Source organism: Gorilla gorilla, chromosome 9 (assembly GCF_029281585.2).
Source record: "Gorilla gorilla gorilla isolate KB3781 chromosome 9, NHGRI_mGorGor1-v2.1_pri, whole genome shotgun sequence".
Classification (NCBI taxonomy): domain Eukaryota; kingdom Metazoa; phylum Chordata; class Mammalia; order Primates; family Hominidae; genus Gorilla; species Gorilla gorilla.
The window spans coordinates 72,719,677-72,744,858 of record NC_073233.2 but is presented as its reverse complement, the minus strand read 5'-3'; the positions used below and the strand labels follow the sequence as shown (position 1 = coordinate 72,744,858).

Below are 25,182 nucleotides of genomic sequence, written 5' to 3'. Positions count from 1 at the left end.
CTATTCGGGAGGCTGAGGTGGGAGGATCACTTGAACCCAGGAGGTTGAGGCTGTGGTGAGCTACGATTGCACCACTGCACTCCAGCCTAGGGGACAGAGTGAGACCCTGTCTCAAAAAAGAGAAAGAAAGTGTTGTCTAGGCCAGGTGTAGTTGCCCATGTCTGTAATCCCAGAACTCCGGGAGGCCAAGGTGGGAGGATTGCCTGAGCCCAGGAGTTCGAGACCAGTCTGGTCAACATAACAATAACCCTTGTCTCCAAAAAGTAAAATAAAAAATTAGCTGGGTGTGGTGGCATATGCCTGTAATCCCAGCTACTCAAGAGGCTGAGGCAGGAGCCTAAGAGGTCAAGGCTGCAGTGAGTTATGATTGCGTCACTGCACTCCAGCATGGGTGACAGAGAGACCCTGTCTCAAAAAAAAAAAAAAAAAAAAAGTGTTGTCTGAAGCCACCAATATGTCCCACCCTTTGATCTCTCCTCATGGCGCCTGGTCCATCCCAGCTGGACACAGCTGGACAGAAATCAGAAATACCACTGGACAGAGCCAGTCCCTCCCCTCCCCAACCTCCTCCAGCCTATCTCAGACCTCTCCTTGCCCTTCACGTTCCAGGTCAGACCTCAGGCCCTGCTCCTACTGAAGCTTAAAACGCCTGTGGTGTTGGTACCAGCCCAGCTCCACCTCCACCCCAGGGTCTAACTTAAGAGCCACCTTGTCCTCAGCCCCTCAATTCCCCTTCCTCCTTCCCAAGCCTCAGTGTGTCCATCTGCCAAATGGGCGTGACCATCCCTACCCCAACTTCCTGTCTCCCACGTCAACTCTAATGATACAATCAAAGTAAGATTCAGAAACTTTTTTTTGGGCGGGGGCGGGGGGGCGATGGGTGCCAAGCGCGGGCAAACCATGGAGAGCGAACTACAATTCCCATCCGGCTCAGGGCCGCGGGCGTCCCTAGCCCCTCTCTCTTAGCCAAGGGCAAGGCGGCTGCGACCCAGGGGGCGAGAGAAGTTGCAGTGCTCCGCGCCTCCTGGGTCAGGGCCCAGGGAGGGCCCAGGTAAGTCTGGGTCTGGGGCCGCGCGGGGACCTGGGGAGTCTTTCCGACCCCGCGGAACCCCACCGCGCCCCTCGCAGAAGTCAGTTGCTCTCCCCGGCCCGCCCCCGCACTTCCTGGCCGGGAGTTGGACCCGCCCCCGCGCGCCTCCGCCCCCACCTTCACCTCCAGCCGCGGCTCCCATTGGCCGGCGCGCACCTGCCCGTCCGTCGGGGGGCGGGGCGCGGCGCCCAGGTGAGGGCGCGCTGGCGGCGGCGGAGGAAGGTGACAGCGGGGAGGGCGGGAGAGTGGGGGGAGGACGCGCGGACAGAGCCTCAGACTGTTGGGCTGACGGACGGCCCGACAGGCGGGCATGCGGGCGGCCAGACTGTAGCCGAGCAGCGAGGCTCCGGCCGCAGCCATGGAGCGGCGGCTGCGCGCGCTGGAGCAGCTGGCGCGGGGCGAGGCCGGCGGCTGCCCGGGGCTCGACGGCCTCCTAGATCTGCTGCTGGCGCTGCACCACGAGCTCAGCAGCGGCCCCCTACGGCGGGAGCGCAGCGTGGCGCAGTTCCTGAGCTGGGGTGAGTGGCGGGGCGGCACGGAGCGGGGGCGGGCCTAGGGATATCGCGCCGAGACCCCCGCACCCGCAGACTTTCCCGCAGGGACCCGCACCCCCACGGGCTTCCCTCGCAGACTCCCTGCAGTGGCCCTGACGCGTACCACCGGACCCCCGCGGCCCGCACACTCGCCTGCACACATCCTCACTCCAATTCTCACACACGCTCCTTCCCTCTCACAGACCGCGACACATGCACACACACACCAACTTGTGCTCAGGTATCGACCGCAGACGCATGTACCCAGTGCACCGCCTAGAGTCCCGTACAGATTTCCTTGCTTACAGGCCACACCTGACGCAGGACACACACAGACCCTCATGCATGTCACCCACTGACACACGGGCTCTGTTTCTCCTTCCTCTCGGATGCATTGAGACACACAACTCATGGAGAGACCCAGGGAGCGCTGCAGACCACCCCGACCGCATTGGCACTGCAAAACACACAGATCTGTAGGTATCACACACTTGCAGACCTTCCCCCCACCAACACACACACCCCCAGCTCCCTGCGTACAAGACCACTGCAGCCTGGACTCAGGAACCGATCTCCAACCCTTGGCCTGTGCAGGCTGCTGGCCAAGCTCCTTGGGGGCTGTGGCGCCGGGGCCGGGGAGGGGGGCCTAGCTGGAGATGGGTCTGTACCTTTCCTGGTAGACTCATCTGAGTCATTGGGAGTGGCTGGCCCGGGGTGACCCTGAACCCACTGTGGGCACTGGCGCCAGCTGGAGGGTTCCCTGGTCACACCCTGCCGGGCCATGGGGAAAAGGCACGGGGGCCTGGCCAGGGCGGGGTGAGGCAGGTGTTTGCCTAGTGGGCAACTAGCGTTCCTGGCACTCCTGAGCTCTGGGAAGGCACAAGGCCTGGGGTAGAGGGGGAGGCTGCCACCCAGATGTGCCAGGGAGTTGTCCCCTAGCCCCAACCCTTCCATCCAGGACGAGGCAGTCAGAGGCCCCTGCCTCTGTGCCTGCCTCCCTGGTATGCCTCCGTGCTATGCCTGTCTGCCTGTGTTGTTGTCACCCCCCCATGACACCCACACACGTGTGTGTGTTTGCACACACATGTGTGCTCCTCCCTGACTGCCTCCAGCACCTCTGCCTGGGACCCCGGCATGGGGGCCCTCTGTTGACAATCTCCCAAGGTAACTCAAAGGGCCGTGACTCATTCCTCTCCTGCTTGTCTCTACTTGTCCCTGCTCCTGCCCGGAGCCCCCATGCCCTGTGGGAGGCCAGAGGATTAGGCAGCCTGTCCAGGGGCCTGGATCCTCCTGCCTGTGGGCCTGGGCTTCGGCCCTCTTCTGGCGGGTGGGTCCCTATGGTGCTGGCTTCAACTCCCACGGGGAGGCCCGGGGCTGCTCCTCCCCAGCTCCACACACAGACCTGGGAAAGAGACAATGAATTTCTGTAATGAGGTTTCCACCCCGCCCCCGCTGCGGGCTTCTGCCTGATAAACCTGTGGAACAGCTCTTTGTCCCACCCACAGACCCGCCCAGCTGGCAGGGAGTTTACCTCCTGGCAGGGGGAAACTGAGGCAGGGCGCCAGACCACAGCTGCCCCCCATCCTGACTGATCACTCCTGCCTCCCTAAGACCCAATTCCTTCCCAAAACCTGGGGCTAATCCAGGCCTGGAAAGTGCCTGGGAGTGGCTGGAGTCGCCCCTCCTGGAGGTATCTGGGATGTGAGGAAAGAGGACGTTCTTGACCAGACAAAAGCTTCGTCCAGACAGGGAGGCAGGGCTGGGAGTGAGAGAGCCGGTCAGGCCTGGAGGCATCCTGAGCACTCACGCCTTCAGGGGCTAGTGCTAGCACCAGGGAAAGGCATCTTTGTCCTGTTTGTGAGTCTCGGCACCTTGGCAGACTGGCATCCATGCCTCCAGCCTGAGGGACCCCACGTGGGAAGCATAGAGCCTGTCCTCCCTGCCCTAGGGGCTGCAGGCCTCACCCCCAACCAGGCACCTCTATGCCTACAGGGTCCCCGGACCCAGGCCCACAGCTCCTGAATGGGAGAGAAGCCTCTCTGGGGATAAGGAATGTCACCCGTCCAGTTTCCTAAGACAGGCCCTGGCCTGAACCTGTGAGGGGGCCAAGAACTGTGAGGTGGGGGTAGGAATGGTGTCTCCATGGTCCCCAGGGTGACCTGGCCAAGCAGAGTCAGGCCGCAGACTGGGCAGGACTACAAGTCCCATCAGCCCCTGGGATGGAGGCTGCCTAGAGTCTGGGGCCAGGGGTCCAGGGAGGTCCAGGGACCAGGCGGTCAGCTGAGCCCAGCCTCTGACCTTCCGCACTTCCTGATCACGGCCAAAGGAGCACCAGCTCCTGCCACAACCCCTTGGCCTGAGGCTGTCCCTGGGGAGGTCATCCCTGCCTGGGCTCACAGGAGCGGCAGCTCCTGGCTTGCCCAAGGTGAGAGGGGGAATTGAGCCCTCCCTCCATGCACTCTGAGTCCCGCCCTGTGTCCCCTCAGCCAGCCCCTTCGTATCAAAGGTGAAAGAACTGCGTCTGCAAAGAGATGACTTTGAGATCTTGAAGGTGATCGGCCGAGGAGCCTTTGGGGAGGTGAGCAAAGGGCCTGGGGTAGGTGGGGAGAGGTGTTCACACTGGGCTGGGCTCACCCCGGTCCTCCCTGTGGCCTTAGGTCGCCGTGGTGAGGCAGAGGGACACTGGGCAGATTTTTGCCATGAAAATGCTGCACAAGTGGGAGATGCTGAAGAGGGCTGAGGTCAGTGTGGAGTCTGGGGGGCCCTTGGGCACCCTACAAATGGGTGTGGGGGAGGTGTATGCTGCCAGGGCCTATGGCGCGGGGGGGGCGGGCAAGGCTACAGACCAGGCAAAGGGTGCTACCCTCAGCAGCTTCTCACAATAAACCCTTTATTTAATTTTTAAAAATTTTTTTTTTTTTTTGAGACGGAATCTTGCTCTGTCAACTAGGCTGGAGTGCAACGGTGCTATCTTGGCTCACTGCAACCTCCGCCTCCCAGTTCAAGTAATTCTCCTGCCTCAGCCTCCCGAGTAGCTGGGATTACAGGCACCTGCCACCACACCCAGCTAATTTTTGTATTTTTAGTAGAGATGAGGTTTTGTTATGTTGGACAGGCTGGTCTCGAACTCCTGACCTCAGATGATCCTTCTGCCTCAGCCTCCCAAAGTGCTGGGATTACAGGCATGAACCACCGTGCCCAGCCTACAATAAACTCTTTTTTTTAAGATAGAGTCTCACTCTGTCACCCAGGCTGGAGTGCGGTGGCGTGATCTCGGCTCACTGCAACCTCCACCTCCTGGGTGCAAGGGATTCTCATGCCTCAGCCTCCCAAGTAGCTGGGATTATAGGCGTGTGCCACGACACCCAGCTAAGTTTCTTGTATTTTTAGTAGAGATGGGGTTTCACCACATTGGCCAGGCTGGTCTCCAACTCTTGATCTCAAGTGATCTGCCTGCCTTGGCCTCCCAAAGTGCTGGGATTACAGGCCTAATAAACGCTTTTGAAAGCAAGCAGAGTCATTCCCATTTTCCATATGGTCACACTGAGGCCCAGAGACATAGAGCGTGGGCTTGGGCTCAGTCGCAGCCAGACAGGGGACAGTAGAGCTATGACCTCCATCTGAGCTCCCAGACTCACAGAATCTTTCTCCATCCCCTGAGCTGGCAAGGGGGGCATCCTGGGCTCTGATCCCACCCCACCCCTTACTTCCCCAAACCTGCTGCAGACAGCCTGTTTCCGGGAGGAGCGGGATGTGCTCGTGAAAGGGGACAGCCGTTGGGTGACCACTCTGCACTATGCCTTCCAAGACGAGGAGTACCTGGTGAGGATATGTGGCGGGGCTGGAGGGGAGCATCCTAGGGACACAGGAGAGGGCCCTTGGGGCCAGGGGCACTGGGCCCAAAGAGAGACCCCTCTTGGGACCAAGAGACTCCCACTTCCCACCAGTTCCTGGGCTTGGTGCCTCCTGCCTGAGCCCTGGCTGGGAACTGGCCAGCCCAGAGCTGCTGGGAGATGCAGGCCTGCCTTCCCAGAGCCCTGCAGGACCGCGATGAAGTGGCCAGGTGCACCCTTCCCCCGGGTCTGATTCTTGTCCCCCACCTCCAGTACCTTGTGATGGACTACTATGCCGGTGGGGACCTCCTGACGCTGCTGAGCCGCTTCGAGGACCGTCTCCCGCCCGAGCTGGCCCAGTTCTACCTGGCTGAGATGGTGCTGGCCATCCACTCGCTGCACAAGCTGGGTTATGTCCACAGGTGGGGCCCCAGCCCCGCTGCCCTGCCCAACCCCTGCCAGCTGTGCTGGGGACAGCTGATGTCAGCTGAGCACTCACCATATGCCAGGCACTTCTCTGGGTGCCTCATCCGTGTGCTTCCTTGGAATCATACCAAAGAGCCCTCTGTGGCAGGGGCTGCTGCTGTGTCCGGCCTGCAGCTGAGGGGGTCAGAGCTTAGCACAGGGAAACACCTGTCTCAAGGTGACTCGGCTCTCAGGTGGCCAAGCTGTGGTCTGCACTGGGGAAGTCTGACTCCTGCGTCCCCCATAGCACATTCTGCCACCTCCAAGGGTTGTCTCCACACATCCTTTCTACAATGTAGCCATCTTCCTCCTTCTGGCCTGTGGGATCATCTACACACACACATGTTGCTCATCACATGAGCACCTACACACAGGAATGTGTGTGAGCTGGTGCTGGCACACACCGTGCATGTGCACCTGGGCGTGTGCCTAAATGGCCACTTACACACAGGTCAGACGCCTCACTCTCCCTGCCTGCCATCCCCCAGGGATGTCAAGCCAGACAACGTCCTGCTGGATGTGAACGGGCACATTCGCCTGGCTGACTTCGGCTCCTGCCTGCGTCTCAACACCAACGGCATGGTAAGGACCCCGCCCCAGAGTGGGAGCAGGGGATACAAGGCGGGCCAAGCGCTCAGGAAAATGGGAGGCCCCAGGCCTAGTGCAGAGGCATCAGGCCGCCCGGGGAAGGTGGGTGAGACCCAGGCCCCAGGTGGGCAGCAGCAGGCCAGCCTGGCAGAGTAGGGGTGACAGGGCCATCGCGAGGGGCCAGCAGTCCCAGCCAAGCCCAAAGCTGTCCTCATGGCTTCACCACCACCACCCACAGGTGGATTCATCAGTGGCAGTAGGGACGCCGGACTATATCTCCCCTGAGATCCTGCAGGCCATGGAGGAGGGCAAGGGCCACTACGGCCCACAGTGTGACTGGTGGTCGCTTGGAGTCTGCGCCTATGAGCTGCTCTTTGGGGAGACGCCCTTCTATGCTGAGTCCTTGGTGGAAACCTATGGCAAGATCATGAACCACGAGGTCTGGACACCAGGCTCTGGGCTTCCAGAGGGGGCAGTGGGACCCCTGAGTCTGTGTGGTTGGAAGTACCGGCAGGTGAGGCTGGGTTCCTGGACACTTGACCCAGCCTGCCCCCTCCCCCGACCCACAGGACCACCTGCAGTTCCCCCCGGACGTGCCTGACGTGCCAGCCAGCGCCCAAGACCTGATCCGCCAGCTGCTGTGTCGCCAGGAAGAGCGGCTAGGCCGTGGTGGGCTGGACGACTTCCGGAACCATCCTTTCTTCGAAGGCGTGGACTGGGAGCAGCTGGCGAGCAGCACGGCCCCCTATATTCCTGAGCTGCGGGGGCCCATGGACACCTCCAACTTTGATGTGGATGACGACACCCTCAACCATCCAGTGAGTGGCAAAGGCCACTGCAGGAGGGGAGCTGCCCTACTCCCTTGTTGGCTGGGGGAACCCTCCCTCTGAAGTCCACTGGGGTGGGCTGGGGGTGAGGCCTTCAGACACCGGGGCTTATGATTTATGGACTCCCAGACTGACCCGTTCCAGCCGCCATCCACTGGCCCAGCCTCTTCCAGCCAAACTGGGGTGGGGGAGCATCTCCCACAGGCTCCCCATGCTTGCCTGCACTGAGGTGGGCTATGTCAAGGGAAGGGCCTCTGACCACAGGTATCATTCTATTAACTAGAATCCATATAAGGAAGAAAACTCCCAGCAGCTCCTAGGAGACTTGTGGGAGCTGGGGGTTTGTTTGGGTTGGGCCGTGTTACCCCCGAGTTCCCACCTGTGCAGGAGGTGGTCACACCTGGTCCCAGGGGGCTCCTGGGCCTCGGGCCTTGGGCCTCAGCCTGTGGACTCTGACTCTCCTTCCCTCTCCCTCCACAGGGGACCCTGCCACCGCCCTCCCACGGGGCCTTCTCCGGCCACCACCTGCCATTTGTGGGCTTCACCTACACCTCAGGCAGGTGAGGCTAGTCCTCACACACCTGGTGGGAGGCTCGGGGTTGCCTGACCTGGAGGACACTGGGCGCGTAGCCCACTGGGGCCCTGGGAAGGAGGGCAGAAGGGCTCCCCAGTATCTGCATGTGGCAGGTGCTCTAGCCCTCATCCTTGGGGTCCTGGTGAAGCCACACCCAGGTCCTGCTGGGCCACATGCCAGCACATGGCTCTCATGGCGCCTTCCACGAAGGGCGAGGGTGCACTGCACCTAGAGCCAGAGGTGCAGGGTTCGAAGGCCCCTGCTGCTCCTGGGCCTCACTTCGTGGCTCTGTAAAATGGGTGGGATGGACCAGGCGTGGTGGCTCATGGTTGTAATCCCAGCACTTAGGGAGGTCGAGGCGGGTGGATCGCCTGAGGTCAGGAGTTCGAGACCAGCCTGGCCAACATAGTGAAACCCCATCTCTACTAAAAATACAAAAATTATCCGGGCGTGGTGGCGGGCGCCTGTAATCCCAGCTACTTGGGAGGCTGAGGCAGCGAGAATCGCTTGAACGCGGGAGGCGGAGGTTGCAGTGAGCTGAGATTGCGCCACTGCACTCCAGCCTGGGTGACAGAGTGACTCTGTCTCAAAATGGGTGGGATGATCTCCACCTACTCCCATTCGAGGGGCTGGCCTGAGACCGCAGTGAGGTCCTGGTGCAGTGTGCTCTGAGGTGGAAGGAAATGGGTCAGATCCCCACTCCTCAGGACCAGCCGGGCCACTGTCACCACATCCTGTCCTCGACAGCCCTTGGGAGAGGCCTTGTCACCACCATCTTCCCCTGGGGAAACTGAGGGTAAAATACATTGGGTTCGAGGTGATACAGCTTGTAAGGGCCAGGATGAGGGCTTAAACCTGGGCCTGGACCCGGAGCCTGTGCCCTGAAGCTGCTGCCCCGGGCTGCCACCCATGGCACCAGTCTGGGGTCTCCCGAGGGCAGGGTCTGTTTTGGCTGTTTCACAATTAATGAGTGATTTGGTCCAGGAGGATGGAGGAGACTCTGTGGGGTGAGGTTTCTACCAACACACATGGCCCCTGTCCCCCCACAGTCACAGTCCTGAGAGCAGCTCTGAGGCCTGCGCTGCCCTGGAGCAGAAGCTCCGGTGTCTGGAGCAGGAGAAGGTGGAGCTGAGCAGGAAGCACCAAGGTACTGGGAGCGGCTGGGCCGGGCCTGGTTGTGCTAGCCCTAGGGTCTGCTGCTGCGGGAGTGGACTCAGCTGTGGGTACCACCTCCCCTCCAGAGGCCCTGCACGCCCCCACAGACCATCGGGAGCTGGAGCAGCTACAGAAAGAAGTGCAGACTCTGCGGGACAGGCTGCCAGGTATCCCTTCCGCCCACCCCCTCCGGGGCTGAGTCCCACCTGGGCTCGGGTCCTGCCCTGCCCTGGACACGCTGTATGATCCTGGGGGAGCATTTTACACTCTCTGAGCCCGCATGTGGGAAACAGGCCAAGGAGACTTGTTCCTGGCCTGAGAGGCTGGGGCCGCCAGCACTCGAGGTCTCAGTGACTCTTCCCGGCAGAGATGCTGAGGGACAAGGCCTCATTGTCCCAGACGGATGGGCCCCCAGCTGGTAGCCCAGGTCAGGACAGTGACCTACGGCAGGAGCTTGACCGACTTCACCAGGTGAGGGCTGGGTGAGGTGGGTGAGGTGGCCCTGGGCTCCATGGACAGTTCATGGCTGACTCTGGGCCTTGTCCTTCCCCGCTCCCTCCCCTGCCTCAGGAGCTGGCCGAGGGTCGGGCAGGGCTGCAGGCTCAGGAGCAGGAGCTCTGCAGGGCCCAGGGGCAGCAGGAGGAGCTGCTTCAGAGGCTACAGGAGGCCCAGGAGAGAGAGGCGGCTACAGCTAGCCAGACCCGGGCCCTGAGCTCCCAGCTGGAGGAAGCCCGGGATGCCCAGAGGGAGGTGGGTGACCAGGGTGGGTAGGGACAGCACCTGGGCCCTGCCCCCAGTGTGCCTGGAGGGAGCATGGGGAGCTTGGTGGGAGATGCTGCCCCCTGGTTGTAGCTGGTAGAGGCTAGGCCAGGGGATGGTGGCTGGGACGGGGCAGTCTGGGAGTCCATGCCTCCTCACGTCCACTGTGGCTGGCAGAGTCTGGAGTCCATGGCAAGGTGGGCAGAGGGGCTGCCGAGGGCAGAGTTGGCAGTGGCCTGCCTCTGCACCCCTCACAGCTGGAGGCCCAGGTGTCCTCCCTGAGCCGGCAGGTGACGCAGCTGCAGGGACAGTGGGAGCAACGCCTTGAGGAGTCTTCCCAGGCCAAGGTAGTCAAGTCCTCCCCCTTGGTAAGAGGTGCTTCCCCACCAGCCTGACCCCACTCAGAGCCTCAGGGCCAGGCCTGTGTCCCAGGTGGGTGGGCCATGGCATCTTGGGTCTCTGCCCTGACCCCCTCCATGTCCCCAAGACCATCCACACAGCCTCTGAGACCAACGGGATGGGATCCCCCGAGGGTGGGCCTCTGGAGGCCCAACTGAGGAAGGAGGTGGCCGCCCTGCGAGAGCAGTTGGAGCAGGCCCACAGCCACAGGTGAGCCAGGCAGCTGGTGGCAGGGAGGGGCCGGGCCTGGCCTGGGTGGTGAGTCACGGCCTTGGCCTTCTCCTCCCCAGGCCGAGTGGTAAGGAGGAGGCTCTGTGCCAGCTGCAGGAGGAAAACCGGAGGCTGAGCCAGGAGCAGGAGCGGGTGAGCAGGGGGACGGACGGAGGGCACAACAGACGGACAAGGCAATGGGGAGCCAGTTGGGGGGTGGGCAAGCTGTAGCCAGTGAGCAGGGTGGACATGGATGGGGCTCGGGGTGCTGGGGTACCTACAGGGAGACGGCAGTCCCAGGACTGCTGGGGCCTGGGGCTGACCTTTCCTCTGGCCGGCCCCAGCTAGAAGCAGAGCTGGCCCAGGAGCAGGAGAGCAAGCAGCGGCTGGAGGGTGAGCGGCGGGAGACGGAGAGCAACTGGGAGGCCCAGCTCGCCGACATCCTCAGCTGGTGGGTGCCAGGGGTAGGTCGGGGTGGGGAACGCAGGCGAGACTGAGGGCCCAGCCCATGACCCTGAGCCCCTTCCCAATCAGGGTGAACGATGAGAAGGTCTCAAGAGGCTACCTGCAGGCCCTGGCCACCAAGATGGCAGAGGAGCTGGAGTCCTTGAGGAACGTAGGCACCCAGACGCTCCCTGCCCGGCCACTGGTGAGCCCCAGAGATGCCCCTGGGGGCTGGCTTGGGCAAGTCACTGACCTTCCCTGAGCTCAGCATCCCTGCTATTAAAGGTCACTACTGGAGGTGGGGACACTGAGCTCATGGGAGATAGTGATTTCCCTGAGCTCACAGTGGGTCATTGGCTGAGCTGGAGCTTTGAGCCTGGCTGGGTGGCATGGGTAGCAGGATGCTCTGGTAGCAGGGGGTCCCTGAGGCAGCCAGGCCTAGAAAACATCTTATACGGGTTCTCCGTGGCCACCAGGACCACCAGTGGAAGGCGCGGCGACTGCAGAAGATGGAGGCCTCAGCCAGGCTGGAGCTGCAGTCAGCGCTGGAGGCCGAGATCCGCGCCAAGCAGGGCCTGCAGGAGCGGCTGACGCAGGTGCAGGAGGCCCAGCTGCAGGCTGAGCGGTGAGGCTAGGGGCAGGCACTGGGGGCCAGGGCCCGCACAAAGGCCAGTGGCGAGCCCTTGCCGTTCTCCCCAGCCGTCTGCAGGAGGCCGAGAAGCAGAGCCAGGCCCTGCAACAGGAGCTCGCCATGCTGCGGGAGGAGCTGCGGGCCCGAGGGCCAGTGGGTGAGTGGCTGCCAACTGCTTGCCCCGGAGCCAGGCTCCCCCACGGCCTCCCACTTGCCAGGGGGGCTCCACGATGGCCTGGCAGGGTGGTGGAGACAGGAGTCTGTTCCTGGACTCTGCCGCTTACTCCATCATCTGTGACCAGCACTTCTGGAGTGCCTGCTGTGCCCAGCCCTGCCCCACCCTGTGGTCATTTCCCATTTTACTGAGGTGGGAACTGAGGCCCCTCCTGGCCCCTAGTTCCTCAGGCCAGGGACCCCAGGCCAGTGACCCACCCTTTCTTTACAGACACCAAGCCCTTAAACTCCCTGATTCCCTTCCTGTCCTTCCGGAGCTCAGAGGTAAGGACCAGGCCAAGGGGCTTGTTGGGGAGAAGTCCTGGGAGAGGCACAGGGACCTTGACTTTGCTCCTCTCTCTCCCATCCCCAGAAGGATTCTGCCAAGGACCCTGGCATCTCAGGAGAGGCCACAAGGCATGGAGGGGAACCAGAGCTGAGGCCGGAGGGCCGACGCAGCCTGCGCATGGGGGTGAGGACAGGTGGGTCCATAGTAGGGGGCCTGGGCCCCGCCCTTGCCCGTCTCACCTGCTCCCCCACCCTCCTGCAGGCTGTGTTCCCCAGAGCACCCACTTCCAACACAGCCTCTACAGAAGGTCTTCCTGCTAAGGTCAGTGCCCAGAGGGGCAAGCGGGGTGGGGGCACCAAGCAGTTCTGCCAGGCTGAATGGGCACTGTGGGGACACTCCACGTGCATCGTGGCCAGCAGGCACAATTGGGGTGGAGGTGGTGGCGATGAGCTTGCCTGCCGCCATAGATTGGCTGGGACTCGGAGGTCACTGTTGCCTGGCTCAGCCCCTTGTCTTTCCTGACCCCTCAGGGATGGGGCATGGGGCCCTGGGAGGCCTTGGATAATGGCTGTCCCCCTCCCCAGCCCGGCTCACACACGCTGCGCCCCCGGAGCTTCCCATCCCCGACCAAGTGTCTCCGCTGCACCTCGCTGATGCTGGGCCTGGGCCGCCAGGGCCTGGGTTGTGATGGTGAGAGTCCCCACCCACTATGCTCCAGCCACGGTCCCAGGTGTGTGGCCCTGGCATACCCAGGCTATTTCTCCCATCCCAGGGTCACTGGCACCTGCTGGTCAAATTTCCTCCTGCTCAGCTTTGTTCCTTTTCTCACTTGATGAGGAATTGGGGACAGTTCAGGTGCCACCGTGGCTTCAGGGAAGCTGGCTCTGGACATGCCCCAGTCCTGATTTGGGGCTGTCCCCTCCCAGCCTCACCTCATCCACCTTCTCCACTTTCCCCACAGCCTGCGGCTATTTTTGTCACACAACCTGTGCCCCACAGGCCCCACCCTGCCCCGTGCCCCCTGACCTCCTCCGCACAGCCCTGGGAGTACACCCCGAAACAGGCACAGGCACTGCCTATGAGGGCTTTCTGTCGGTGAGTGGGGGCCGAGGGAGGGGAAGATGGGCATGGGGGGCTGAGGGTCCCTGCAGCCCTCCCATGCTTGCCTTTCCGCCAGGTGCCGCGGCCCTCAGGCGTCCGGCGGGGCTGGCAGCGCGTGTTTGCTGCCCTGAGTGACTCACGCCTGCTGCTGTTTGACGCCCCTGACCCGAGGCTCAGCCCACCCAGCGGGGCCCTCCTGCAGGTCCTAGATCTGAGGTAGGTGCCGGGCAGTGGCATGGGGCAAGGGACTAGTGGTGAGGGGGGCAGTCAGGGACAGGGAGATTTCTGACCTGTTCTGTGAACCTCCCAGGGACCCCCAGTTCTCGGCTACCCCCGTCCTGGCCTCTGATGTCATCCATGCCCAATCCAGGGACCTGCCACGCATCTTTAGGGTGAGTGCCTGGGATGAGATGGAGCAGCCACCATCCACCTCCCCATGCTGTCCCCGCTCTGGCCACTGTCCCCCCACTCCATACTGCCCTCTTGGGCCAGCCCACAATCACAGCACGCTTTCCACGTGAGCACCTGGCCAGGTCTCACCTCGTTTAGGATCTGCTGTGGCTTCCCATTGTCTGCAGGGCTCGGGGTGCTCCTGACCTAGCCCTTGAGGCCCCAAGGCTCTGACCCTGCAGGCCTCCCAGCCCTCTCCCTTGGCACCTGTCTCTGCTCTGGTCACACCTTGCTCTCTCCAGTTCTGAGGGCGCCCTGTGCCTGTGTGCACCACATTCTCAGTCCCTCACATCTGTCTTTGCACGAAATTGCCGGCCCTGCACTGGCGCCCAGCCCCTCACCTACCTTGACTACTCCTGGTTAGTTACTCGTCCCTCAGGCTTCAGCAGAAATGTCTGGTCTCCTGGGAAGTCATCCTTCACCTCCCGGCCCCGGTTTGGGGCCCTCTGTGTTCCCACTAGGCCCGTCCTTGCCCCATTATGGCGCTGGTCGCATGGCTCTGGAGTTGTCTGTATGCCTGTCTGGCCTACTCCCTGCTGCTGACAGTGCACGCTAGGCCCCCGGGGCACAGCGGCTGCTGGAGGCAGGAACGGAGGGAGGACAGATGGCTCTGGCCCACGGCCCTCCAGCTGGGGTCCTTGCCCACAGGTGACGACCTCCCAGCTGGCAGTGCCGCCCACCACGTGCACTGTGCTGCTGCTGGCGGAGAGCAAGGGGGAGCGGGAACGCTGGCTGCAGGTGCTGGGTGAGCTGCAGCGGCTGCTGCTGGACGCGCGGCCAAGACCCCGGCCCGTGTACACACTCAAGGAGGCCTACGACAACGGGCTGCCACTGCTGCCTCACACGCTCTGCGCTGCCATCCTCGGTGAGCTGGTGGAGGGGACTGGAGGGAGCAGTCCAGGCCTGCGGGAGTGCTGGTGTCTAGGAATAGTCCCAAGGGCCACTGCTACTGCCCATTCCTTGCAGCCACGAGACACAGACTGCCTTGCACCACGTATGTGCTCCAGCCTCCTGTGTGCATGGCTGGGCCCCCAGGTAGGGGGCCTGGCTTATCCCCACTCCATTTCGCTGTGCCTCAGTTTCTGCTTTTTCCAAAAGAATCTCAAGCAAGTGGAAGGAACAAAGGCTTTTTTTTTTTTTTTTTTTTTTGAGACAGAGTCTCGCTCGGTCGCCCAGGCTGGAGCTCAGCAGTGCAATCTCAGCTCACTGCAACCTCCGCCTCCCAGATTCAAGCGATTCTCCTGTCTCAGCCTCCAGAGTAGCTGGGATTGCAGGCATGCGCCACCTCGCCTGGCTACTTTTTGTATTTTTAGTAGAGACGGGGTTTCAGCATGTTGGCCAGGCTGGTCTCGAACTCCTGACCTCAGGTGATCCACCCACCTTGGCCTCCCAAAGTGCTGGGATTATAGGCATGGGCCACCGTGCCCAGCTGGAACAAAGGCTTTAGAAAGAGAGAAACGAAGGTTCAGTCCTGGCTGTCTCACTACAAGCTGGGGGACTGGGGGAGCTGCTGTAGAACCACCCAGAGCCTCATAACATCTCCTGGGTGGAGCTGCCAAGAGCTTCACTTGTCTCAGCCTTGAACCTGGGGCTCATCAGGGCTCTTCTGTAACTAAGGCTGGGAAAGAGGCATGAAACAGAGCTCCTCGGCGTCCCCCAGCAGCTGAGGCCCTGAGCCAGGCCCTGCTCTCAGGGCGGGAGCCACAGGAGAGGTTGTGTGGGTCCCTGGAGCAGTCGGGAACCAGAGGGGAGGGGATTTATTGAGCAAGGGGCTCTGCTGAACCCTCCCCTGCATCACTTCCTCGCTTCCTCAGAGTTGCTCTGTGAGGAAGTACCATCGTTGTCCCCAGTTTACATAAGGAGAAACCAAGGCTCTGAGAGGTGACATGACTTACCCGAAATCCCACAGCTCAAGATGATGGGCCTCACCCCAACCCCTCTGGAAGAGCCTGTCCAGACTGGGAGAGAAGGGTCAGTGAGGCAGGGACAGCGGGATTATTGCCACCCCCATTTCCTCAAGATAAACAGGCACAGCAGGGCAGGTGGACTGCCCAATCTCCGTGTCATTGAGTGGGACTGCTGAACTCTGACCCTCTGCCTCCCTCTGCCAGACCAGGATCGACTTGCGCTTGGCACCGAGGAGGGGCTCTTTGTCATCCATCTGCGCAGCAACGGTACCTATCAAGGCTGGGGCTAGGGTGGGCGTGGGCAGGGGCAGCCCCAGCGGGCAGAGGAGGATGGGGATGGGCCACTCTTCAACCACCTGCCAGTGACACTCTCCCCTCGCCAACCCTGCAGACATCTTCCAGGTGGGGGAGTGCCGGCGTGTGCAGCAGCTGACCTTGAGCCCCAGTGCAGGCCTGCTGGTCGTGCTGTGTGGCCGCGGCCCCAGCGTGCGTCTCTTTGCCCTGGCGGAGCTGGAGAACATAGAGGTAGCAGGTGCCAAGATCCCCGAGTCTCGAGGCTGCCAGGCGCTGGCAGCTGGAAGCATCCTGCAGGCCCGCACCCCGGTGCTCTGTGTAGCCGTCAAGCGCCAGGTGCTCTGCTACCAGCTGGGCCCGGGCCCTGGGCCCTGGCAGCGCCGCATCCGTGAGCTGCAGGCACCCGCCACTGTGCAGAGCCTGGGGCTGCTGGGCGACCGGCTATGTGTGGGCGCCGCCGGTGGCTTTGCACTCTACCCGCTGCTCAACGAGGCTGCGCCGTTGGCGCTGGGGGCCGGTTTGGTGCCTGAGGAGCTGCCACCATCCCGTGGGGGCCTGGGTGAGGCACTGGGTGCCATGGAGCTTAGCCTCAGCGAGTTCCTGCTACTCTTCACCACTGCTGGCATCTATGTGGATGGTGCAGGCCGCAAGTCTCGTGGCCACGAGCTGTTGTGGCCAGCAGCGCCCATGGGCTGGGGTAAGGCCTGCTGAGGGCTTGGCAGGGGGGCCAGGCACCTTCAGTGGGTGGGTGAAGACAGGGTCCCGCCTCAACTCATGAGCCTGGCATTGGAGGCCTTTGGTGCCAGTTTGCATCCTCCAGCCCAACAACACCCTGTCCCACCCTCTGTGGCTTGCAGGGGACCTTCCTTTTCCATGGCTGAGCTCATGCTCCTCTCCTGCCTGAGCCGCTCTCCTTTTGTTTGTATCTAGCAAACTTTTTTTTTATTTCTTTTGAGACAGGGTCTCTGTCTGTCACCAGGCTGGAGTACAGTGGCACAATCTCGACTCACTGCCACCTCCGCCTCCTGGGGTCAAGTGATCCTCCCACCTCACCCTCTCAAGTAACTGGGGGCACAGGTGTGTGCCATCACGCCTGGCTAATTTTTGTTTTTTTTTTTTTTTGTTTGAGACAGAAGAGTCTCACTCTGTCGCCAGGCTGGAGTGCAGTGGTGTGATCTCGGCTCACTGCAACCTCTGCTTCCCGGGTTCAGGTGATTCTACTGCCTCAGCCTCCCTAGTAGCTGGGACTACAGGTGCACGCCACCACACCCAGCTAATTTTTGTATTTTTAGTGGAGACGGGGTTTCACCATGTTGGCCAGGCTGGTCTCGAAATCCTGACCTCGTGATCCACCTGCCTTGGCCTCCCAAAGTGCTGGGATTACAGGCATTAGCCAACGCGCCCGGCCTAATTTTTGTATTTTTTCAGAGACGGGGTTTCGCCATATTGCGCAGGCTGGGAGTCTCAAACTCCTGGACTCAAGCAATCCTCCCGCGCGGCCTCCCAAAGTGCTGAGATTACAGGTGTGAGCCATCGGCCCCGGCCTGTACCTGGCAAACTCTTAACTAGGTACCACCCCAGTGTCAGCTCAGGGCCTGGAGCTGGTAGGCGCTCCAAAGATGACCGTTGTGATTGATGTGGTCACCATTGCCTTCGTGCTCCCCGCCCTGCCTCCCCATCATTGGTCCTTTCCTTCTCTTTGCCCCACTATCTCTCCGTCCAGACCTGTGTCACGGCTCTCATCACCTCCACTTCATGACTGGCTTGGTGCACTGGGGTCCCACAGAATGGGCCGGGGCTGGTTTCCTCATCCACATCAAGCACCCAGCCCAGGGTGGCACACTCCAGGGGCGATGGGTTTGGAGGAATGAGTGGAAGAGTGAATGAATGAATGAGGCAGTGGGGCAGTCTGGTGCGTGCACAAGTAACTAGCATGATGGATAAGGGCTGGAAGAGAGGGGCAGAGTGTCCTTCGTGAGCAATGGCTCTTTGGGGTGGGGCCTGCAGGTTGGGTGCTGCATATCACCCAAGCTGCCCAGGGCCAAATCGCAGCTCTCAGGACCAGCTGAGTGACCTGACCTTGACCATCACATGGCTCCAGGGGTTCCATTCCCTCATCTGGAAATTAGGGATTATAACAGTAGTACTTGCTCAGAGTTGTTAGAAAATTAAGGGAGGAAAAGCATGTCATGTTTAGAACTGAGCCAGGCATGTGGTGAGTGGTCCAGGGTTATCTCTGATTTGATGTGGAGGCTGGGCCGGGCGACAGGGAGTCTTCAGAGGAAGGACCTTAGCGTGGGGCATGGTAGTTACTGTGCTGTGGCAGGGGACAAGGTGTTCCCTGTGGAACGGGGGAAACAGCTCAGAGGTGCCTGGCGTGCCCGCAGGGTATGCGGCCCCCTACCTGACAGTGTTCAGCGAGAACTCCATCGATGTGTTTGACGTGAGGAGGGCAGAATGGGTGCAGACCGTGCCGCTCAAGAAGGTGAGGGTCCGCCAGAGCCCTGGGGTAGCGCCGGGGGTGGAGGCGTGGCCTGACCGCTGTGCCTGCTGCCTCAGGTGCGGCCCCTCAATCCAGAGGGCTCCCTGTTCCTCTACGGCACCGAGAAGGTCCGCCTGACCTACCTCAGGAACCAGCTGGCAGGTGAGGGAGTGCGCGTGTACGGGTGTGTGCGTTCACCAGTGCGCACGTGTGGCTGTGTGGCCCTGAATGCCAGCTGACTGGGCCCCGGGAACGTGTGAGCACAGCCCAGCTCTCCACTTCTCCCACAGAGAAGGACGAGTTCGACATCCCGGACCTCACCGACAACAGCCGGCGCCAGCTGTTCCGCACCAAGAGCAAGCGCCGCTTCTTTTTCCGCGTGTCGGAGGAGCAGCAGAAGCAGCAGCGCAGGTGCGCGTGCACGACGCTGGGGCTGAGGCTGGGCGGGGCCGCCTCCGCTTGTGGGCGGGTCGAAGGGAGGGTGGAGCTTCGCCACCCACTACCTACACCTCCGCCCACAGGGAGATGCTGAAGGACCCTTTTGTGCGCTCCAAGCTCATCTCGCCGCCTACCAACTTCAACCACCTAGTACACGTGGGCCCTGCCAACGGGCGGCCAGGCGCCAGGGACAAGTCCCCGGTTAGTCCTCTGGAGCCAATCACAAGCCACTCTGGTGAGGCTGAGCCAATCACCGGCCTCTGTGGTGAGCTCTAGCCAATCACGGGCCGCTGTAATTACTCCTAAGGCCTGGGACTCACCCTTCTGCTACCTGGGACTTAAGTAAAACCAGGGTGGGGGCCCAGTGGCGTTCATTTGTCCTGGTCTGTTGTGCCTTGGGCCTCTTGTCCTCCTTGTGCCTCCTAGTCCCAGCTCCTCCGCACTGTCACCCAACAGGCTCCCGAAGAGAAGGGCCGAATTGCCCGCGGCTCCGGCCCACAGCGGCCCCACAGCTTCTCCGAGGCGTTGCGGCGCCCAGCCTCCATGGGCAGCGAAGGCCTCGGTGGAGACGCAGACCCCAGTAAGGGCAGCCCCTCAGCCTCCAGTGTGCCACCCCCCACCCCAAGTTTCTATCCCCTTTGGATCCCTGAAATCTGATCTTGGTATTTTTGTCTCCTCGTCTGCTGCTGGAGCAGTGAAGAGGAAACCCTGGACATCCCTGTCCAGCGAGTCTGTGTCCTGCCCCCAGGGATCGCTGAGCCCTGCAACCTCCCTAATGCAGGTGAGCGGGTCCGGGAGGCTTGTCCGTCCCCTATTCAAACGTCAGGCAGTTCTGTTTTATGCTAGGCCTTGCACAGTGACCTAGGCTAGGGAACAAGCTGAGCCCATCCCTGCCCTCTATTCTACGAGATGCAGATTCTTACCTGTCTCACCCCACCAGTGGGCACCAGCAGGATCCTGGATGCAGGCCAGCCTAGGTGGGAATCTTGGCTCTGACTGTTCCAGCTGTGTGGCTCTGGGCAAAATGCCCAACCTCCCTGATCTTGTCTCACCTGTAAAATGATGTGGTTTCTGGGAGGCCTGCATGAGCTGATGATACCTGCGAAGGGCTCAGCATAGTACCTGGCATGGGGAAGGTGCCACAGAAGGGGAGCTCTTGGGATTCTTTTTTTTTTTTTTTTTTTTTCCCAGACGGAGTCTCACTCTGTCACCCAGACTGGAGTGCAGTGGCACAATCTCGGTCACTGCAACCCCCACCTCCCACCTTCGAGCGATTCTCCTACCTCAGCCTCTCCCAAATAGCTGGTATTACAGGCATGCATCACCATGCCCAGCTAATTCTTGTATTTTAAGTAGAGATGGGGTTTCATTATGTTGGCCAGGCTGGTCTCGAACTCCTGACCTCAAGTGATCCGCCCACCTTGGCCTCCCAAAGTGTTGGGATTACTGATGTGAGCCACCATGCCCGGCCACTCTTGGGATTCTTAATAGAGGCCCAGTCCACAGCAGGGAGTTGGGGGGTCAGAGGAGGGAGCAGTCCATTCTGAATGAGGACAGGGGAAAACCTAAGAGAAGCCGGGGAGGTTCCCATTCCCCCTGCAGCCACGTCTACAGCACACACATCCACCCACTCCCGTCACACCAGGCCACTTGGAGCCCTGGGGCTTGCCATGTTCTTCCACGCCTGCAGGCTCTTGCGCCTGCAGTCCCCTCTGTTTTGAATGCCTTTTCTCTATCTTCACCTTAACCAACACCAGACTGCCCTCCGGGTGACCCACCAGGATCATCTTCAAAGGAGCCTTCCTGACCGCTTGGTCAGGTAGTCATTGCCTCCCTGGGGCTGGTGCCACCTTTGCCACCCCGCTCCCTCCACACCTTCCTTGCAGCTCCTGCTGTGCCGTGGGTTTCTTCTGGTGCCTGTTCTCCTCCCTTGACTGTGGCCTTCTTGGTGATGGGGGTCAGGCTTCATTCTTCTGCCCAGAGTAAAGCATGTGTGTCAACTGAAGGAAGAATGGAATGAATGAACAAAGGGACTTTGAGGCTGGGCGCTGTGGCTCACCCCTGTAATCGCAGCACTTTGGGAGGCTGAGGCAGGCAGATCACTTGAGGTCAAGAGTTCAAGACCAGCCTGGCCAACATGGTGAAACCCTGTCTCTACTAAAAATACAAAAATTAGCTGGGCCTGGTGGCGCATGCCTGTAATCCCAGCTACCTGGTGGGCCGAGGCAGGAGAATCACTTGAACCTGGGAGGCGGAGGTTGCAGTGAGCCAAGATCATGCCACTGCACTCCAGCCTCCAGAGCGAGACTCTGTCTCCAAAAAAAAAAAACGAAAAACAAAAATTAACTAGGCGTGGTGGTGCATGCCTGTCATCCCAGCTACCTGGGAGGCAGAGGCAGGAGAATCACTTGAACCTGGGAGGCAGAGGTTGCAGTGAGCCAAGATCATGCCATTATTGCACTCCAGGCTAGGCGACAGAGCAAGACTCTGTCTCAGAAAAAAAGAAAAAAAAAGGACTTTGAGTCCATTCAAAGTTAAGTAGGAGCTCTCCAGGTTCTTCCAGTGACCCATTTACCACCTCTACTCCTCACCTCACATCTGGCTTCCTCCAGGGGCCCTGATACAGTGGGTGATGGGTCCTAAGGGGGCCTCCAGGAGCCACCGGCCCTATGAGGAAAGAGTTCTTCCTGATCCTACCCCTTGACTTCCTTTTCTTTCTCCTGCAGGTCTCAGAACGGCCCCGAAGCCTCCCCCTATCCCCTGAATTGGAGAGCTCTCCTTGATGCCCTCTGTTAGGGCCCACCCCAATCCCAGGGCAGAAGGACATGAGGGAGCAAAGAGCTTGAGGAATGCCATACTCCGGCTGGTCCGGGACATGGAAATTCGGACTCAGGGAGGACCCGGGCTGGGCAATGACTGGGAGACTTGCCTGGGTTCCCAGGACTTGGGGGTCCTGACTCCCAGCCCTCATCCTGCCTTACTCCTCTGTTCCCAGCCCCAGCCTTTCTAAGCCATTGGGAATAGAATGGCCCCTTTTGTTCTGGTGTCCAGGGGTGATTGTGCCAAAGCTCTTATTTCCAGTGCCAAGCCCCCAGAGGCTTGTAAGAGTTGGGATGAGGGATGGAGAGGGACTGGGTCTCTGGGAACAGGTTGGAGGTCTTATCTGTGGACTGTCTGACTCCCAGCTGAGGCCAAGATGGGGCATTTCCCGGTCTCTGCTTAGCATCTGGGTGAGAAAAACAGGCTGTGATCCAGAGGAAGGGAAGATAGACAAGGAGGGAAAGGATGTAGGTGAAGGAGGTGAGAGACAGGATAGGAGGAAGGAAGTGGAGGAGGAGGTGATAGGAATTGGAAGGAGGTAGAAGCCGTGCAGAGGAAGAGGGGAGAGGGACGAAGGAGGAGCGATGAAGAAGAGGAGGGAGACAAAAAGAGGGATGGAGGAGAGAGGGAGTCTGGAGAGCAAAGGGTCCTTTCTCTGGGGAGGGGTGCGGTGGGCGGGGCTGACACTGTCAGCCAATCCTCCCATGGGGGAAGAGAATCCTGGACAGGGACAGGATGGGGAGGGTATTTATAAGGGCTTTTTGGTGGGAGATGGGTACCCAGTGGGGGCCACTGGAGGGTCTCCAGGCACACTCTGGCCCTTCCCAGAAAGGGGGTCGTTTTTCTCGAATCTTCAACGAGTTGTGTATTAGGGGAAACTAGGGTGCATTTTACTATTGATCACAGTCATTATATTGTTATTATATTACTATTTTTATTAAACCTCCCCCCACTGAAGTGTGGGGGGCAAAATAAGTATTTATTTCCTCAAATGCCACATTCCCAGGAGGGACAGACCCTGATGCTCTGTGAGGCAGCAAGAAACCAATAAAGATGCCGGGCGCGGTGGCTCACGCCTGTAATCCCAGCACTTTGGGAGGCCGAGGTGGGCAGATCCCGAGGTCAGGAGATCGAGACCATCCTGGCTAACACGGTGAAACCCCATCTCTACTAAAAATACAAAAAATTAGCCGGGCGTGGTGACGGGTGCCTGTAGTCCCTGTAGTCCCTGCTACTCGGGAGGCTGAGGCAGGAGAATGGCGTAAACCCGGGAGGCGGAGCTTGCAGTGAGCCAAGATCGCGCCACTGCACTCCAGCCTGGGCGACAGAGCGAGACTCCGTCTCAAAAAAAAAAAAAAAAAAAAAATGAACTCCATATACTCTTCCCCTAGATCCACCAATAAACATTTTGCTGCTTCTGCTTCCTATCTATATAGCATATATTTTGCTAAACCATTGAAAGTAAGTTGCAGACATCTTGAATCTCACATCTAAATATTTCAGCAATTATGTCTTAAGAATAAGAAGCCAGTCCTGGTACAGTGACTCACACCTGTAATCATAACACTTTGAGAGGCTGAGGCAGGAGGATTGCTTGAGCCCAGAGTTTGAGACCAGCCTAGGCAATATAGCGAGACTCTGTCTCTACAAAAAGTAAAAAATTGGCCATGACAATTAATTTATGTTGTTTAAGTCACCTACTTTGTGGTACAGTTGTGTCAAAAATGTTATTTGGCAGGGTACTGTAGCTCACGCCTGTAATCTCAGCGCTTTGGGAGGCCAAGGTGGGAGGATCACTTAAGGCCAGGAATTTGAGATCAGCCTGCACAACATGGCACGACCCTGTTGCCTAACATGGCCCTGTCACCCAGGCTGGAGTGCAGTGGTGCAATCATAGTTCATTGTAGTCTTGAATTACTGGGCTCAAGTGATCCTTCTGCCTCAGCCTCCCAACTAGCTGGGATTACAGGCCCATGCCTGGTGGATTTTTTTTTTTTTTTTGTAGAGACAAGGTCTTATTATGTTGCCCAGGTTGGTCTTGAGCTCCTGACCTCAAGTGACTCTCCAGCCTCGGCCTCCCAAAAGTGCTGGGATTACAGGGGTGGGCCATTGCACCTGATCTAGATTAAACTTTGTTTTTATTTATTTATTTTTCCATTGCCCCCTAGATTAAACTTTTTAAGTCAAGAGTGTTACCTAGCTGGGCATGGTGGCTCACGCCTGTAATCCCAGCACTTTGGGAGGCTAAGGCAGGCAGATCACAAGGTCAGGAAATTGAGACCATTCTGGCCAACATGGTGAAACCCAATCTCTACTAAAAATACAAAAATTAGCTGGGCATGGTGGTGCGTGCCTGTAGTCCCAGCTACTCGGGAGGCTGAGGCAGGCAATCGCTTGAACCCAGGAGGCGGAGCTTGCAATGAGCCGAGATCGTGCCATTTCACTCCAGCCTGGCAAACAGAGTGAGACTCTATCTCAAAACAAACAAACAAGCAAAAAAGAATATACTAGCTGGTGTTATTTTAAATTAATTTTAATTACAACAATACACAAAATTTTTTGGAAAAGAAATTAGGGGCTGAATTCCCCTTTGACTCCCTCCCCTCCACCCATGAGATGACTTTCTCTTAGCTTGTTCCATGCATACCCGTATTGGCGATGTCCAGAGGGACCGCCCTCCCAGGGCCTCCTTGTCTTTAGCAGCGGAAATCCCACTGGAGCTTCAGACCCTTCCATCCCCTGTCCTCACACTCACAGCTGGGTCCCCCAAACCCCAGCCAACCTTGAGACCCTCAGAAGTGGTCTTGCCCTTTATTGCTGTGTGTCATTTCACCACGGGAGGCTCAGATGTTCCAGGGACAACTCCGGCCATCCCCTTTTCTGACTCCATCTCCACCCCTCCCCAGCTCCTGGCAGATGTCCTCTGTCCCCTCTGGGGGTGATGGTCCATCGTTAGCAAAATCTCCTGGTCTTCACTACCTTCTCCACAGTTCCTATCTCTCCTGCTCTAGCAGAAACCTTGGACTCCTGAGGTCACCACCACTCCTGTCTCCCCCGCAACCCCCTGCAGGCTTTCCTGCACTCCTCCTGCGATGGGCCTGGAAGAGTTGGGGTAGGCATCCTCCATAATCCCTCATCACTTATAGACATTCTGCTCCCTCCTCTTTTGCTTTCCTTTTTTATTTTTTTTCTGCCCAAGATAGTACTTCACCTCCTCCTTTCAAACACTCAGGTTTGAACTCCAATTATCAGCTGACGCCACCCACTTGGTTTCTGACATCTCCCAACCCATGACGGCCCAGTTCTAGATCATTTTAGTTCCTGGCTTGCCATCGCTCCAACCTACTTCTGTCTTAATTCTTAGACATGTTGATATCTATGCTGGGCCTCCTAGTTCCTTGAAGCCCTCTTCCCACTGGATCTTGTTGTCTAGCCTACCTCAGCCACTCACTCCCACAATCATCCTGGAGAGCCACACTGTCCTATACAGGAGCCCAGCCACACATGGCCATGGAGCACTGCATCTCTCCTGAATTGAGATATGCTGTGAGTGCAAAACACATACTAGATTTCAAACAGTCTGTGTGAAAGAATTGTAAATTATCATTAATAATTTTTATTATTTTATTTATATATTTTGAGATGGGGTCTGGCTCTGTCACCTAGGCTGGAGTGCAGTG

At 59.4% G+C, this 25,182-nt stretch overlaps 1 protein-coding gene across 7 annotated transcripts; it reads left to right on the top strand.

Annotated features, from left to right (window-relative positions):
- Nucleotides 1-975: 975 nt before the first annotated feature.
- On the top strand, nucleotides 976-22,929 carry CDC42BPG (CDC42 binding protein kinase gamma). Of its 7 annotated transcripts, none has more exons than XM_019035676.3 (37): nucleotides 1,302-1,608; nucleotides 4,110-4,201; nucleotides 4,281-4,364; nucleotides 5,350-5,445; nucleotides 5,730-5,878; nucleotides 6,410-6,503; nucleotides 6,748-6,948; nucleotides 7,079-7,327; nucleotides 7,817-7,896; nucleotides 8,960-9,057; nucleotides 9,152-9,232; nucleotides 9,433-9,536; nucleotides 9,636-9,815; nucleotides 10,082-10,171; nucleotides 10,312-10,433; nucleotides 10,514-10,586; nucleotides 10,778-10,884; nucleotides 10,968-11,082; nucleotides 11,354-11,502; nucleotides 11,577-11,665; nucleotides 11,954-12,006; nucleotides 12,095-12,193; nucleotides 12,272-12,331; nucleotides 12,595-12,700; nucleotides 12,972-13,105; nucleotides 13,188-13,327; nucleotides 13,422-13,503; nucleotides 14,210-14,426; nucleotides 15,673-15,735; nucleotides 15,860-16,459; nucleotides 18,150-18,247; nucleotides 18,322-18,406; nucleotides 18,535-18,655; nucleotides 18,766-18,883; nucleotides 19,139-19,262; nucleotides 19,378-19,463; nucleotides 21,409-22,929. In XM_019035676.3, exons 1-37 carry the CDS (start codon nucleotides 1,449-1,451, stop codon nucleotides 21,463-21,465), a joined length of 4,656 nt encoding a protein of 1,551 aa, XP_018891221.1. In that variant the 5' UTR covers nucleotides 1,302-1,448; the 3' UTR covers nucleotides 21,466-22,929. The 7 variants fall into 7 exon arrangements, with proteins under 7 accessions (XP_055210416.1, XP_055210414.1, XP_018891221.1 ...); XM_055354437.2 differs by having other exon boundaries at nucleotides 12,541-12,700; XM_055354438.2 differs by having other exon boundaries at nucleotides 10,082-10,192.
- The last annotated feature ends 2,253 nt before the right edge of the window (nucleotides 22,930-25,182 follow it).